Source organism: Vigna unguiculata, chromosome 10 (assembly GCF_037176805.1).
Source record: "Vigna unguiculata cultivar grain cowpea cultivar isolate G323 ecotype 2 chromosome 10, ASM3717680v1, whole genome shotgun sequence".
NCBI classification, from domain to species: Eukaryota; Viridiplantae; Streptophyta; class Magnoliopsida; order Fabales; family Fabaceae; genus Vigna; species Vigna unguiculata.
The window spans coordinates 50970797-50987110 of NC_140801.1; the positions used below are offsets into that span (position 1 = coordinate 50970797).

The window sequence follows — 16314 nt, forward strand, 5'->3', positions numbered from 1 at the left end:
CAAGTATATTATTCTATAACTTAAGGACAAAACAAGCTACACCTTCCCCCAACATTGACATCAAAGAAAAAGCAATGGCTAAACCTCTATCAAGTTTATTCTTGGCAATTAATACAGAGTCATACCAGATTGTCAAAGTGTTAGAATCCAAGTGTGAGTCTAAGTCCCATATTAACAAAAATAAGAAAGTAAAACATCATATAAGGACATATTAAAAAATAATAATTAAGAGTAATTTTATGCATTTCAATTATAAAAAAAAAAGTCATTTATAATTTTTTAATCAATGTCATACCATACATGTTAGCATTTGCCTTAAATTAATATGTTAGCCCTAACCATTTTTAATTATTATGGTAAAACAATGTTTTTTGTTTTATACGAATACATATATAATAACCTAATCAAAATCAAAATGAATTGAGTTTGTATATTTGTTTATTAGAAGTAAACTCCTGTATATAATGCTAGATCAAAATTTTAAGTGTTTGTGTAGGATTGTTTATTAATGAATAGCAAATAGTTTTATTTTAACTAATTATAAATCTAAGAGGGTGACCGTTTAAAGTCAGAGTCACAATTTTAAATATTTTGCGTACGTAAATCTAAAATAGCTCATGTACAATTCATAACTTTTTTTTAAAAATATTTTAAATACGTAAAGTTTCTTCAAATTGTTTACTTTAGGATATACATTCATTAAAATCGTAGAACTTTTAAGTTTTTTTAGAAATCACATAGTAAGATTTATAAAACCTTTTTTATATCAAAATAGACTATAAAAACAATTTTTCATAAAATCTATTTTAATGTATAGAGAACGTTAATTTAATTTTTTTTTCTTCTAAAAATCATTCCAGAAAAATCACTTAAACGAACATAGTTCTAATTATTAGTTCAGGATTAAATACAACCAGTAAAACTAAAGCGATTTTAATAAAAATGGAAGTGTTATTTATAAACTTATTGACTCCAATTCCACATTGTGTAGTTATTATAAAATGGGTACAGGGCCTTGATAAACATATGAAAGGTGGGCTGATCATAAAGCATGTCATTATAATCTTAGACTATTGCTTTCTACACCTAGACTTTACTCTAGACTTGAAGATAAATTCTAGTTCATGGTTTAAAGTAAATTATTAAATTAGTTCTAGAAATTGTATGGATTAAATATTTTAGTTTCTAAATTTCTAAAACGTCTCTGTTAGTTTGATTTTTTAGGTATCTTATTGGTTTGGGTTTGATAGAATTTAAACAAAACTCATTACTTAACCTACTAAAAAAATATTAGGTTAGTTGGATTAAGTTTATCTATATTTCATGTTAAACTCAATCTAACTCAACACATCTTGTTTGGTTGGATTGAGTTAGCTCAATTGGATTAATATTTTAAAAGTATTTATTTACTTTTTTGTTAAAAATGATAATTTTAGAGTATCAAACCAATTGAAAAACAACATATTTTTTACAAAAAATAATCCAAGTCTTAAAGTATATCAATTAAGTCAAATTATAATAATAAGTTTAATCAAACTAATTTAAAATATGAAAAAAAACACATAACATAATTTTTCCATACCATAAATACAAGAGTAAATGTTATGTTGAATTTTATGTCACTCATACTAAATTTGTATAAATGTAAATTAATTTAAGTTGAGTTTGACATAATCAAAAGTGAAACTTTATCCAATTTAATTTAATTTTATTGAGTAGGGTTAAATAAAGAGATAACTTAACTCAATAATCCTACTCAAAATATAATACTTTAATATCAATAACAATAATTGAAACTTTTAACGCTTCATATATATAAAAGTTATTTACATATTAAAAAGTATTATTAAATTATTATTCTCTATATTAAATATTTTTAAAAGAATAAAGGTACGCAAATAAAATAGTATTAATAATATTTTGAGTGTTGATTTTTTTTTTTAATAATTCTTAAATATGAACATTCCAACTTAAATACTTAATTGATTTTATTAAATCATTTAATGCTTAAATCATGGTTTGCATGATTTTCTTACTAAAAAAGACTATTTATGAAAAAGAATTAGCTTTTGAGGGGGCAAATTGATGAATTATATTCAAACTTTTTAATCTCATCATATAAACTATTCTTCCTTTAATGTAATTAATGTTTTGCTTGAATTGAATAAAAGGAGGTTCGGTAACGAATATGGAAAGGACAATAAAATTATAGTGAAAATAAAATTATTTAAATAAATTTAAAAAGTTAAAATAAATGAAAAATAAGATGATGTTATTATTGATAAAGATAATTGTATTTATTTTTTAAATTATAAAAAAACACTCATTGTAAGTGACTTGTAATTTATTAATGGAAATCCCTAATTTATTATAATCACCTATAAACATTGTAAAACAGTGTGGATCATCATTTTTTCTTCCCAAATTGCACCACTTATTTACCTTTTTCCTTCTTGGGTGAAGGAATCTAGTTTAAATAAAACTTAAACCTAGTTAAAAATTAATGCAATAAAAACTCACATGTATTCCCAATCACAACACCACCCAATTAAAAATTAATATGAATCTCAATTAAAATAAAATCTAATTATATATAAATATATATAACATACTTTTTATAAAATAAATGTTAACATTTTTTCTATTTACAATTTTTGTAAGCTTACAATTTTACAATTTTATTTCCTTCATGACTTTTATTTTAACATCATAATTAATTATATTTAGTTCTAAACCCTTAACCAGAAGTCAAAGTAACTCTGTTTTCATTTCTATACTTTTTTTATCAAATCACTCATCACTTAATCCAAACAACAAATTAATCACAAGTCTAATCTCTTGCATGCTTCTAACAATAAATCGGTTAAATCAAACTATAATAAGATTATCAAATATTTTGCGAAGAATCTTGATCTTACTTGATTATCGTAAGAACAAAAGAAAAAAAGACCCGTTCTTAACTAATGTCACTGAAAAACAATCCAAAGTATCACCTCTGTGTCTCAAAGTTGATCTGAAATGGATCACCTAGAAATTTATGATCCCATATTTTTGTATTCATTTGGGCAATTATTTTCTGCATTCCATCAAATTTCTTTTTCCACTCCATCACAATGCTTCCGAAACATGTTTTCTATAAAAGGAGGAAATGTTTGCTTTCCAGAAAAAAATTCCAAAATTATTTATTATGTTCTAGAAAATGAATTCCAAAAATGATGGGATAGAATATGGTGCAGGAAGTAATTATCATTCATTTGTTGAAGAATCAAGCCCAATACAAACATTACATGTGATCTCATTTTCCCCTAAAACATTAGAATTTCATTTTCATTTTTTCCATAAACACAAATATTATGTATATGGTCTCTGGACAAAGATTTATACCTAACTTACAAATCATACTCATGCTTAGTTATCAAGATTATGATTGATTTATTGATTCAAGAATATGCTAACAATTTAGCTAGAAAAATGTTCACACTCCTTAAGATTATATTAAAGTTATTTTGATATAAGTGCTGCTTCTTGAATCACTCAATTCCAATTTTAAACAGCAATCAAATAGGTTTTCAGGGATAAAAAATTCACTTTATGTCGAATGAATTCACTAAACAAGTATTTGTTTTTATGAGATATAATTTTATATAATTTGTTGAATATCTTAATTGATTTTTTTTTTATTGTTAATATAGATACAAGTTTGTTAAATACGCAGTTACAAGCATTTCGGAAATTATATGAACACACTATTAAAGTCTTTACAAAAAATAGAAATAGTCCTACGAAATTCAAGAATATAGTTTGCCATAAGTTAGACTCACGTAGTGTCACCCTTGATGATTATAATTGAAAGTGTATTTATTTGGATTAAATATATTTGAAATTCCTAAATTTAGATATAAAATTAAAATTCGTCATTTTTTCAAACTTTAATAATTTTTATTTTAAAATTTTAAAAATAGATGATATTAATTTCTTTTACATATTAAATAATGTTTTAAACTAATATTTACACTAAACGGTATCAAATAATATAAACAATTCAAACACAAACCTAAAACATATTTTACACATTAACAAAAATTAATGTAATTTGGTTAGAAAAATTATATATATTCATTTAAATTTGAAGATTAAATTATATTAAAGCTTGAGAGAGAACAATTTCAATTTTGGAGTCAAAATAAAACCATATTCATGTATTTTTACTTAATTTCAAACAGAAACTAAATTGTATCGAATGGAATGGAAAATCTTTGAATGAGATGGTCTAAGCAATTTGGTTTCTCTATATTATCATTTGCACATGTTTGGGAGTTTGAACTATACTCGGCCAAAACTCGAAGGTAGATGATAAATTTGCAAGTCACGTGCCTATGATAAAAAAGGGTTGGAGAGTATAAACCTTGAAATTGGGTTTGTCCTTTATGTCCTAAGGCATAATATTTGTTGGACACAAATTTCTTCATCAAACTTTCTTGAAATCTTTATTATTCGAACAATATATATAACTGGGATGAACTTCATGCCTCAAATTCATTCCATAGCATAAATAACGTGTAGAAAACAATAAAAAGCATTGCATGTGCAGCAGCAAAACAGAAAACGAAGATAGAAATAATGGAGTTATTATAATTAATGATTTCGATGTCTTTGACGAAACGCAATATCGAAATTAAGATTAATAATTATGGTAGTTGTTGGAAGAGAATGAAAAAAAAAAAAAAAATTGGAAAGAGAGAGTGGAGTGAAGGAAATAAAGAGGAGGAAGTGTTGCAGCCGCAGCGCAGAAACGCAGTCTCTTTTTACAGAATCGTCCCAAAAGTGTCAGCTAACAATTGTCTTTTTGCTCCTTCCTCCTTCCCATGCCACCACCATCTTAAATATGCCCTCAAAATCTCTTCTTTTTTTCAATTTTAAAACTTGTTTTGTTTTGCAATGGCAGAGTGGTAATTTGCAGGGTGAGGAGGGGACAGAAGGTGGTATGTTGGAATTGTTGAGACAGAAGAGTGAGGGTGTGAAATGAATGAAGGTAAAGGCAGTGAGAGAGAGAGAAAGAGAGAGACTCATGGGCCAAAAGTTAAAAAAAAAAAAAATTGTTTATTGCAGCCTGGTCCCATCGTTTTTGCTTTACCACATTTCCACAGTTTTTCCCTAAAGAAAAAGGAAAAAGATGATGAGAAAGTGCGAAAGTTTCGAGTTGGAAGACACTGAAGTGAAGAAAGAAAGAAAAGAAAGTGTGTGTATCTATCCATGTATCTATGTGTGTGTTCATTACGTGCCAAAGCATTGGAAATTGAGGCTAAGTTTCTCACAGTGGTTAAACTTCAGCTGGTTGCTACAGGGCACCCCAGGTGGCCATTTGGAGGAATGGGGATGTCCCTATACCTCTATGCCTCCATACCATCCCACCATTTCAGAATTCAATTCTCCCACTTATATCATTATGAACATGATTAATGTCTTAATTTAGGTAGTTGAACATAATTATAACTTTCACTTTATTATTTTTTCTATTATACATCGTTATCGTTTTTAACAATACCTCATATGCATGGTGATGGACGATCACTGACATGTTTATTTTGTTCATAAGAAATGAAGATGAAAAAAGGAGTTGACCAGTAGAAGAGGAAGGAATGGAATCTTTGATTGGATTTGAAATGAAATGAAAGAGGGTTGGTTGGTTAGATTGAGAAGAAGAAAAAGGTAGTGGAAAATGAGATGGTAGGGTGTATAGAGAATGAGCTGTCTATTCGATCCATAACAACTCAGAGGGTTGAAATTAAAGGCACACAGAGAAGTAGCTATAGATGGAAAAATGCTCAAACTGTCACGCCAGCATGCATCCAAGCCATGCAATCTCTGAACTCAGCTCTTATCTTATTCTTCCCTACACAAAGCCCTAAAAACTAGTTAAAACCCACATGCATGTAGCACCAGCAACGCTACCATCTACCTAGCAAAACATAAATACCATCATCATGTACCTTCCTTACTAACATAAAACTCTTTTAATTAATATCAATATTTAACAACATTAATTTTTGTTTTCATAACAGACAAAGATATATATGTTTATATGTTTAAATATGATGTTGGATTTGGAGATTGCATCACATCAGAGTTACTGTAGAGGTTGGAAATAGGGTGGTAATGATGGAGAAATGTCTGTGGATATTTAAGCATCTTGTCCTGTACGTGTTGTGTCTTTTTCTGTGGCTCTTGCGTCTCATGGCCCTCTCTGCCACCTTATGCATATTTTCTCTTCTGCGCAGAATCTCTCACTAAATTTTCTCTTTGCAGCAACCCCTCTAGGGCCCCCCACTATTCCGTACAACTTGTTGCAGTCATCAATTTTTTGTCCCTTTTTCCCAATTCCTTCCCACATCCAATTAACAAATCAAACCCTCTTTCAACCACAACCTTTACACAAACAAAACAAAAAAAATCTCTTCTTTACTTCTTCAAACAACTAATCAACTTCACTCTCTTTATTTTTTTAACCACCAAAATTGTTTTTCGATTTAGCAATAGGAATAAACAGTTGGGGAATGCTATCAAGAAGAGAATCTCTTATATTATGTATCGCTTTATATGTATATATTAATTTGATATTATATATATATATATATTTTCATATGGTTTATACTTACGGTCATCGAGAGATTGTCATTCCATATGATTATATGATATTAATTTTACACATATAATACTTTTGACATAGTATTTAATTTTATCTATTTTATCCAATATAAAACTTTGATTCACACTTGAACTATTTCCAATAGTATGATCCAATTTCTAAATTGATAGGTGTCATTCTTAAATAAACAACACTCGCACTCATCTTTTCTTCTTCTAACCAGAGAATGAAATATTATTGGTTTTGGTTTGGGAAAGTATAACTTATATTTATTATTTCAATCTTGTGATTTTACTAATGATTGAGTTTTACAATTTTAATTTGGTATTGCTATGTTATGTAATTATTTACATGTAAATAATAGCAATGTCAATTACGAATATATGTGAGATATTGATAATAAATTTCACAATTAGTTTAATACATATCACGGAAACAAATATCATAAGTGAATTAAAAGTTTAAAAAGACTATAGAGAAAAAATTTAATTAACATTTGACAATAACTAAAATTAAAAACTCGTGATATTACAGGAATTTGGATGTAAATCTTTTATGTATTTTCAAAATCTTATATAAAATGAAATAAAAAAAAAACTTTCTTCTGTCAAATAAGTGTATATTAGTATATATTACGGTACAACACCAAAAACACAATAGAAAATCAAAATTTTATACTTTTCGTTATACAAAGTAGTAATTTTTTCAACAAAATAAAAGTAAAATAATATCTATACTAGTAAATGTAAAAACATTAATCAGTTGTTGAATTTTTCTTACCAGACACATTTATTTATTTCTTGAAATAATTGTATTGTAAAATGTAAAATTGTCTTACCTTATTAGTGCATAGTTTTTTTAAATTAATAAAAGTTTTATTAACTAATATTTTAGTGTAACTTTTTAAAGAGTTAACTAATATTTTTGAAACAGTTCCAATTACTTTGAAAATAAATGTATTCAATTTTGGACATGATTAATAGGAGTGTTTTTTTTTTAAATATTATTTATTGAGTTGAAAAATATTGGAAAAACTAAAAAGAATAATAAATAAAGTGAGAAAAGGCACGCAATTTAAGGCAGTACCCCATTCCATTCCTTTTAGTTCATTCATTCATTCCCTTTCTCTGGAGTCAAAAGGGGTCTTACCTTTTGAGAGAGAGAGAGAGTGTGTGCATGATACCCACTGGTGCATTTTAGCAAATAATTCTCTACTGCTCAACCGTACCATACTTATCGTAGTCCTCGTTCAGTCATCTCTTTGACTCGGTCAAAGAATATCCCACTGCTTCACCTGACCAACTCAAAATAAAGAAAAACATGATGCCCACCGGTCAATAACTATAAACTTTTCATTAATCAATAATCACACACTAATTTATATCAAAACATATATATAATTACTTTTTAATCAATGTCAAAACATCCAAAACTCTGCTGATTCAAAATATTGTGAAAATATTTTCTTAATCAACTTATGTTAAATGAAAACAAATGTATATCAATATTAATACGTTTAATGCTATGTGGATCACTAAATTTATTTTTTATCGAAAAAATTCCACATTTTTGTGATCGATATATTTTTTTTTTCACTTTATGAGTTTATGATAGATCCAATTAAAACGTTTTAAGAGAACTAATATTGTCCTTAAAAATATCTTATTTCATGGCAAAATAAAGAGAAAAAATCCGTTAAATTAGAAACGTTTTTAGACTTGGTTTTTAACATATGAACCAATATAATAGTTTAAAAAATACTGTATGTTACTAAACTTATCAATGGACTTCTTTGCATAAGAAATTATGTAGAAACAAAATACGAAGAAAAGAAAAAAAAATCTTCATATAATTTATAAATAAGTTAAATATTTTTTTTTGAAAAGTTATGTGAGAATATTTTTTTTAATTAGTTTATTTATAAGTTAGTTTTAACTTATAGATGACTCAATTTTATTTTTTCTTCTTTACTTTTCTCTCTTAGAAATCCTTATGTATATCTGTTGTTAATTATTACACAAGTTTCCTAAAACACAGTGATCAATTGATCACCACAATTAGTATTAACAAAATATTTGAGTACGGTGAATTTTATTTCAGATTATAACTGATTTTGTAAAAGAAAAAGTCATAAATTCACTTTGATAAATTGAATACTCAATCTAATTCTATCTATTTAATAACAAAAAAAAAACATTCTAATTCATCGAATAACAATTTTCTATAGATAAATACCCCATTCATCCATAAAAGTAATTTTTTTTACACTTTTAAAAGTTATATTTCAAAAAAAGTTAAAAAAATATGGCAAAACAGATTTTAAAAAATTGAAAACTTAAAAAAGATGTAATTTTTTTTTAAAGTTAATTGATTTAATTTTGTATTAATAAGATGATTAATTAAATTTTACGAATTAATTGAATCACTAATCTTTTATAAAATTAAATGGATACATCTTATCTAATTCATATTTTAATATTTTAAATTTTGTTTGACACTATCGTACCTCTGCCTAGAGTTCAATAACATTAAGTTGGATGTCACTAATTCATTTACGGGTAAAATTCAATTAAAATAACTAAAGGTATGAAATACGTTAAACAATTAAAAAAATTTAATGAAGACAATGAAAACCTAAAAATTACACGAAAAACCACTTGTATGGAGAAAACAAGTTATTCATTTATAAATATAAATTATAATAGCTTAATTAAGTTTTAAGTAATTCGTAAGCTTTAATAGCTTAATAAAGTTTTAAGTAATTCATAAGCTTTAATTTTATTAATTTATTGAGTAATTAAGTTTTTTATATTTTATTTCACTTTTTGTCATTTAATTTTTTTATAATTGGATGATTTTTTTGTCTTATTTATACGTTTGTTAATAAATGATAGATTTTATTATTGATGGAAAAGAGATATCATCACCATCAACATCTTATAGTCTTTGAAATTCATTCTACCGATAGATAAATAAGGTTAACAAAAGAATATATCGTGAAATTTCAAAATAAAACAAAAAAAATCACAAACATTGTGTAATAACAACTAGAAAATAATATTACATGAAAATTTTTACAACATACGAACTCTCACGTGTTATTTGACCCAATATATCCACTCTTCAATGGTGTTGTTTGGCATAGACATGAAGGTAAAGTTTGTCGATAATTGGATGGACGTAACAAATGAAAAAATGTTTAAAAAATTAAGTAGAAATACTATATATTTAACTTTATGATTAAAATTAATAGAGAATAAAATGTAACTAGTTAAAATTAATTTAAAATAGAAATTGAATGATTTAAAGAAAACTAATAGATGTAATTAATTTAAAATAAAATATGATTGGTTAAAATAATTTTAATTAAATATTGAATTTTAAAAAACTAATACAATTATTAATTAATTAATCACTTTTATCAATATTTTATTTAGATGTTGTATTCTCTGTTAATATTATTTTTAAATACTTTACATTTTTTTATTATTATTATTATTTTGTTATTATATGATTATTAATTATATCATAGATAAAGATTTATAAATTTCAAAAAAATAAAATAAAAACAAAGAGTCGTATTGTAATTATATTTTTCATCTTCTCAAATCACATCATTTAGGAAAGAATGTTGTTATCTCACTCTCTCAAATAGTCTTTCACATTTATTTACAAATCCTTTAAAAGGAACAAACATGTCATTCTGATTCACTTTTTTACAAATAGTAAATTAATAAAAAATAATACAAATGAGAATATAATTTTACATAATTTTTTTTATCACATAGATTAGTCATTGATTAGAGATTATGGTTACATATGATTACATAACATTGGTTTTACATATTTATTAAAGATTATGGTTCCATGATATATATATATATATATATATATATATAGACTTGGTTTTACACATATTATTAAAGATTATGGTTCTATTATATATATATATATATGGTGACTGTGGTTCCATATGGTTATATGACTGTACAAGACATTTGACACTATTTTTAATCCCAAAATTTTAAGATAATAATGTTATGAATCTTTATTTTTATAATCTTTATTTTATAGTGCTTTACTTTGTTTATTATATTTAACTTTATTTATTATATTAAATGTGAAACTTTTTGACTAGCACTTATTTCCAACAATTTATACCTTTAAATATTTTTTTATAAATAAACGTAGTATTCTAAAACAGTTTAATTAAGGTGTAGTGTCCCAAGTTTTAGTTTCTAGCTATGAAGAAAAATAATTGAAGGTATTTTGTTGTTTTTTAGTTTTGGGGTGTTTAGGCAAGTGCTTTAAGAAGTTGAAAGTAACGTGATGAAGCTAAGGAAGGAAATGGTTGGTTTTTGTCTTTCTTGTTTGTCGTGAAGGGAAAAGACATGGATGTCTGGGTTTCCTTTACCCATCACCCTCCATTACTTTATTGTCATCTTTCATTTGCAAGACAAAGTGAACCAATTTTCTATGAAGATTCAGGCATCAAAATATCCTTGTAGTAGTCAAAGAAAAAGTACCCGTGCTTCTTCTAACTTCACAAACAAATCATATAATAATCTTAGATGAATATATATTTAGTTAGCAGCCAGCAAAGGAGGATAGTAATTTCAAGATTTTGGTACGATTCTCATCATTGATTTTCATGCATCATTCTCTTCTATTTTTTCTCGTTAACCAAAGTGGATAATGTTTTGCAAGTTAGTATCGTACCCTACCTACCAACAACAGAAAACACATAACGAAGAATCACCACTACTGACATACCCTTCTTTTCAACACAAGAACAAATTACCTTACCAACCTACAATAATCATCCAATAATGCATAATCTTAGTTTTTCTTTCCTAAGCTAATGTTTCTCTGATTTCAACTCATTCATTCATTCCACAAAGCAAACATGGGAACTTGATTAACAAGTCCCATGTTTCCAAGCCTGTTGCTGCTCATGTGGTCGTTTTCAGTGTTCCCATCATCATATTTTGGTCCTTCCAGGGTGAAGTACCCATGTCCATAATCTGCTCCACTCACTCCAAACTCGTTCGATAGCCCCACAGAACACTTTGGAGGACTTTCAGGGTTCAAACCAACCTTGTTGTTGCTTGGAGAAACTTGCTGTGATGATGATGATTCAGCGACATTGTTCATGTTAGCAGCACTCTCGTTGTGTGCTTGTTGTTGTTGTTGTTCATCACTGTTGTTGGCATTCCACATCATGTTGGACAACTCATCAGAATGTTCAGCATCAGTTATTGCCAAAGGAGGTGGCTGAGACGGCACAGAAGAACTGCTTGTGTTGATGTCATCCGCAGCAGCAGAAGGTGGTGATTCCTTTTTGGGGGAGCGTTTTGCAAGATCTCCTGCAATGAGAGTGGAACTTGAGCAGATTCTCTTCACATCGTACCTACTTATGTCAAAGTTGGTCACAGCACTTGTTCCTCTGAACTTGATTGCTGCGATGTCGTATGCTTCAGCAGCTTCTTCTTGAGTGCCTATGTGGATCATGAGTTGCAGAAGATTATAAGATGAACACATGAAAACTGACATTATTAAATTATGTTACATTAACATGCACGATTCATGAATGAATAAAGGGACAAAGAATGATTATTGAAAAGGGAAAATGGAAGGTTAAAACAAAGATAGGGTCTAGAAACTTACTAAATGTACCAAGATACAAGTCCTTGTTTCCTGCAACCCTTCCAATTCGGGCCTGCCACCTTCCATGTTGATGGTGCCTGAAAATGATACAAAGGAGAAAAAGATAAATGGAAGCTAATAATTGGGCACCTTAATTCAAAAGCTGAAAACTGCAGAAAATAATTCATGGAAAAGTTTATTCATATTAATGATAAAGCGCATTACTTTAGTCCATACCTTGTGACACCTCTATACACAGAAGCCCCTCTTGAAAATCCACTGCTCTTCCTGCCCGAGGGAAACAAAAAGGACAATTCCTTCCAGTTGAATGTAAGGGGGGTGAGAGAATTTACTAAGATCACATGGAAAAAATTTAATGGTACCTTCTTAAATTGGCCACAAATTCTTGCCTGGTCATGTGCTTCATCTCTTCAAGTTCCTTCTCATAAGTGCTTAACTGAGCATTTATGAAGCAGTAGACATGTAGAGTGATCACAGTTGCAATGTAATGGTTCAACCTCAAGCCACATAAATTAAATACATAGCAAATATTTGACTTTTCTCAATAATTTTTAATTCCCTTGTTCCTATTCTGTACAGTTGCAAGACTAGCTAAGGTAAGACTTTTGCAAAGGAGAAAACTGTACAAGTTTCAGAAACCTTACAGGGAAATTTATGTGAGTTGTTGGACCCCAATACTTGAGTGCAGCTAAGTCATAAGCCCTTGCTGCTTTTTCTTCCTTATCATAACCACCTATAATAATAATACATACAGGGATATAATTATTTTCCAAAATCTTCAGAACCCAAGCACACTTTCCAATGCTTCATATCTAGTAGCGTATCTAACCAGTTACCGTGTTATAGTAATCGGTAAGATTTACAAAGATGGTAAAGGAGTAAAGATACACAAACATTGCGTGTGAAGAAGGAGTGTCACTCACCAAGGTAGACTGAGTGAAGATTTGAAGAAGCCATGAAAAAAGGGAGAAGAATCCAACCATTGCATGAAACAGACCGTTAGTATATTCTCTTTCAAAACAAGAGTGGAAAGTAAATAAAAAAAGGAACAAAATGGAAAAGGCTAAAGCACTTGTTTTGGTTCTTGAAAATGATCTTCCTTGGTCAATCACCATAAACCAAATTAATATAAAGTAATAAAACCAAAACACAGATTATCTCACCTTGCCTTCCTTTCCTTGTCTGTCCTTCCTTTCTGCAACTGTTATCCCACAAATGAGCCTCATATCTCCCAGTCCATCTATGCCTAACAAAATCCATGAATTCCAAATACAAAAAAGATGAAAACTTCATCTAAATAAACAAAATATAATGCTATGTAATAATAATAAATAAACACTACCTTGTAACACCACGGTATTGAGAGGTTCTCTGCCCAAAAGTGTCAATAGATTTTCGAGGAACTGGTTCTCTAGCATGAGATTTAGCCATGGCCCGTTTCCTATTGTCCTCAAGAGCTTGAACAGAGGAAATTGCACCCACCCCATTCTGCACAGTGGGGCTCATAGTGAGGGACAGTGATTGAAAATTACACCCATTTGCTTCAGTTGAAGGCTTTACATCAGAAAACTGAGTTTGCGCCAACCAGGACTTGTACATGCCATTGGTCGGGATAAGGGCATGTGGGTTATCATTGTATGCATGGAAAGATTGAAGCAAGGAAGAAGGGTTTGTGAGGCAATCCCCAGTTTCAATATCAGCATTGGTGCAAAAGTTTGGTGCCACATTAACATTGATTTTGGAAACATTGCTCTGGCTTTGGTTTTGGTCATGTTGAGAATCTTGACAAAAGACTTTATTGGGGGAGTTTGAGTAGCAACCCAAAAAGTCCTCAAGCTTTGGACCTTTTTCATTGGAATTCCCTCCACCTATTGCACTATCATACCTCCATTCTACAAGCAGCCCCACAAATTTCATTGTTAGTTCATAAATAAGAAAAATCAATGCAGCAGAAGCACCGATTCATAGCAAAATATAAAAACTTTATGCAGTAATCCAGAGAAAAAGCACAAAGGAAACTGCTTTAGACGACATGCAAAGGCTTTGAATCCACACACAGAACACTCTCTACCCGTTCAATAACAAAGAATCACTCATTGCGGTAGAGAATCACAAGAGTTCGTTTCAGGAAAGTTTGGTTATTTATTGCTGAAAAACATTCTCCGAACATGATAAAAGTTTATCATCTGTTAAAAATAAGATAATCTAGAAGGGAAAGGGTGCAAGCAAACATGCAATACCTTGAGGAGTAGCAGCAGAGTGGGTGAAGGAGTCAGCAACACAGAGAGAGCCATCAGAGCGCAAAGGCATAACAGACAAGTGAGGGTGAGAAGAAGGAGGAGGATGATACCCTCCTGCTCCTGCTCCTTCTCCTTCTTCTCCACGCTCTTGGTTTTCTCTCCCAAATTCTTCATCAATCCTCAAGTGGGGAGTGAGAGAGAAGCCCAACCAGTTATTCATATTAACACAGTTTTTTCACACACTCTTTTCTGAAGAAAAGAATCCCCCACAAGAGAGCACAGACTTCCTTATTACAGGAGTTACACTAACTTACACCACACAGATCTTTCTCTCCTCCCAAAAATTCGAACTGCTTGTAGCATGTATATATCTCTCTATCTATCTATGCAAGTTTGGAATGTTGGACTTTGAGCTCAAATTTCAAAGCTTGTAATGGTTGGGAAGTTGGGATGGGGTTGAAAATTTTCGATTTTTTTCCCCCTTTGAAGCTGCATCATAGTCATAATCATGTGGGATTCATATCTTGTGGGTCTCTTCTAAAGGGGGTATGTTGGGTTTATATATATATACACATATACATATACATCATTACTTTGATTTTGGTTTATTTTATGATATATTGTTGAGGTGGGATCGAAGGTGTTGAGACTTGAGAACTCTAGACAAACTTCTCTCTCGTCTTATATTCTCAGCCCTGTGTCTGTTTTGTAATGAAAGTGTTGGGTTCTGTGCCACCTCTTTCATTTCTTTCTCAGATTTCTGCAGAGGTGGCCACGGCATGTCGCAGTGTGACAAAATAATATATAATATTATAAAGTATAAAAAAACTAACTCAAGAGATGCCAAAATCTCCACGGCTATTATCACACACAGGATTCCACTCGGTTCCAGTGTTCCTTTCCTGTAACATGTGATAACCTCATCAACGGTTAAGATTTCATAATGCAGAAGATGTTACATGCTGCAGAACAGGGAATCATGGCATCAGAGAGATAATTGATGACGCAAGTAATATAAGCGGTGAACTCAATACTTTTATGACATCATATGTTTAAAATCATATTATTATTATTATTATTAAAAAAGAGAAGATAATATCTTAAAAAGAGAGAATAATTCTTGAAAGAAAAAACAAAGAGAACGGTTTGCTTATTAAATTTTTTAATTTTATCGTCATATTAACAATCATGGAAGAACATATATGTTTGCTTGTGTGTAATTGATGTTCTTGTTTAAATAAAATTATATCTATACCTGTAATCAATAAAACTATTTTAGTAATCTATAATGAGATATTTATTCATAGAGTCATTAACCACAGAAGTTATTTGTATATTGTATATTTGTATCTATAAGTACTTTTCCATGGATGTAACAAGTAAGAACTTTTCTATACGTATTTTCGTCCACTAGTATAATGTATTAAAAGAATGCATTTCTCATTCACAGACTCATACACATAAATATATTAACTTGATAATTTTAAACTAATAATTAAAAATTAAATTTGTTTTAGTACACCTAATAAATTTCACATCGTCTAGAAATTAAACAAAATTTAAATATTTATACCTCCTTTCATTCTTTACTTCTCAAAATGTCTTTTAAAAATAAAAAAGATGAAACTCCACTTTATTTTAAAACAGACAATATCTCAACAATTTGATCGGAATAAATTAATTCAAATAAGATTCAAATAACTTAGACCCATTTGAGCCATGAGGGGAAAGCTGCAGCTACTTGCATTTGCATGGAGGCTA

General features: G+C 29.1%; 1 protein-coding gene across 1 annotated transcript; it reads right to left on the reverse strand.

Moving 5' to 3' along the window:
- Positions 1-11288: 11288 nt before the first annotated feature.
- On the reverse strand, positions 11289-15205 carry LOC114166287 (AP2-like ethylene-responsive transcription factor AIL1). Its single transcript, XM_028051001.2, has 9 exons — positions 14554-15205; positions 13656-14205; positions 13477-13559; positions 13237-13245; positions 12958-13046; positions 12676-12749; positions 12530-12580; positions 12314-12390; positions 11289-12144 (listed from the first exon to the last, which is right to left on the reverse strand). Exons 1-9 carry the CDS (start codon positions 14771-14773, stop codon positions 11531-11533), a joined length of 1767 nt encoding a protein of 588 aa, XP_027906802.1. The 5' UTR covers positions 14774-15205; the 3' UTR covers positions 11289-11530.
- Positions 15206-16314: the final 1109 nt, after the last annotated feature.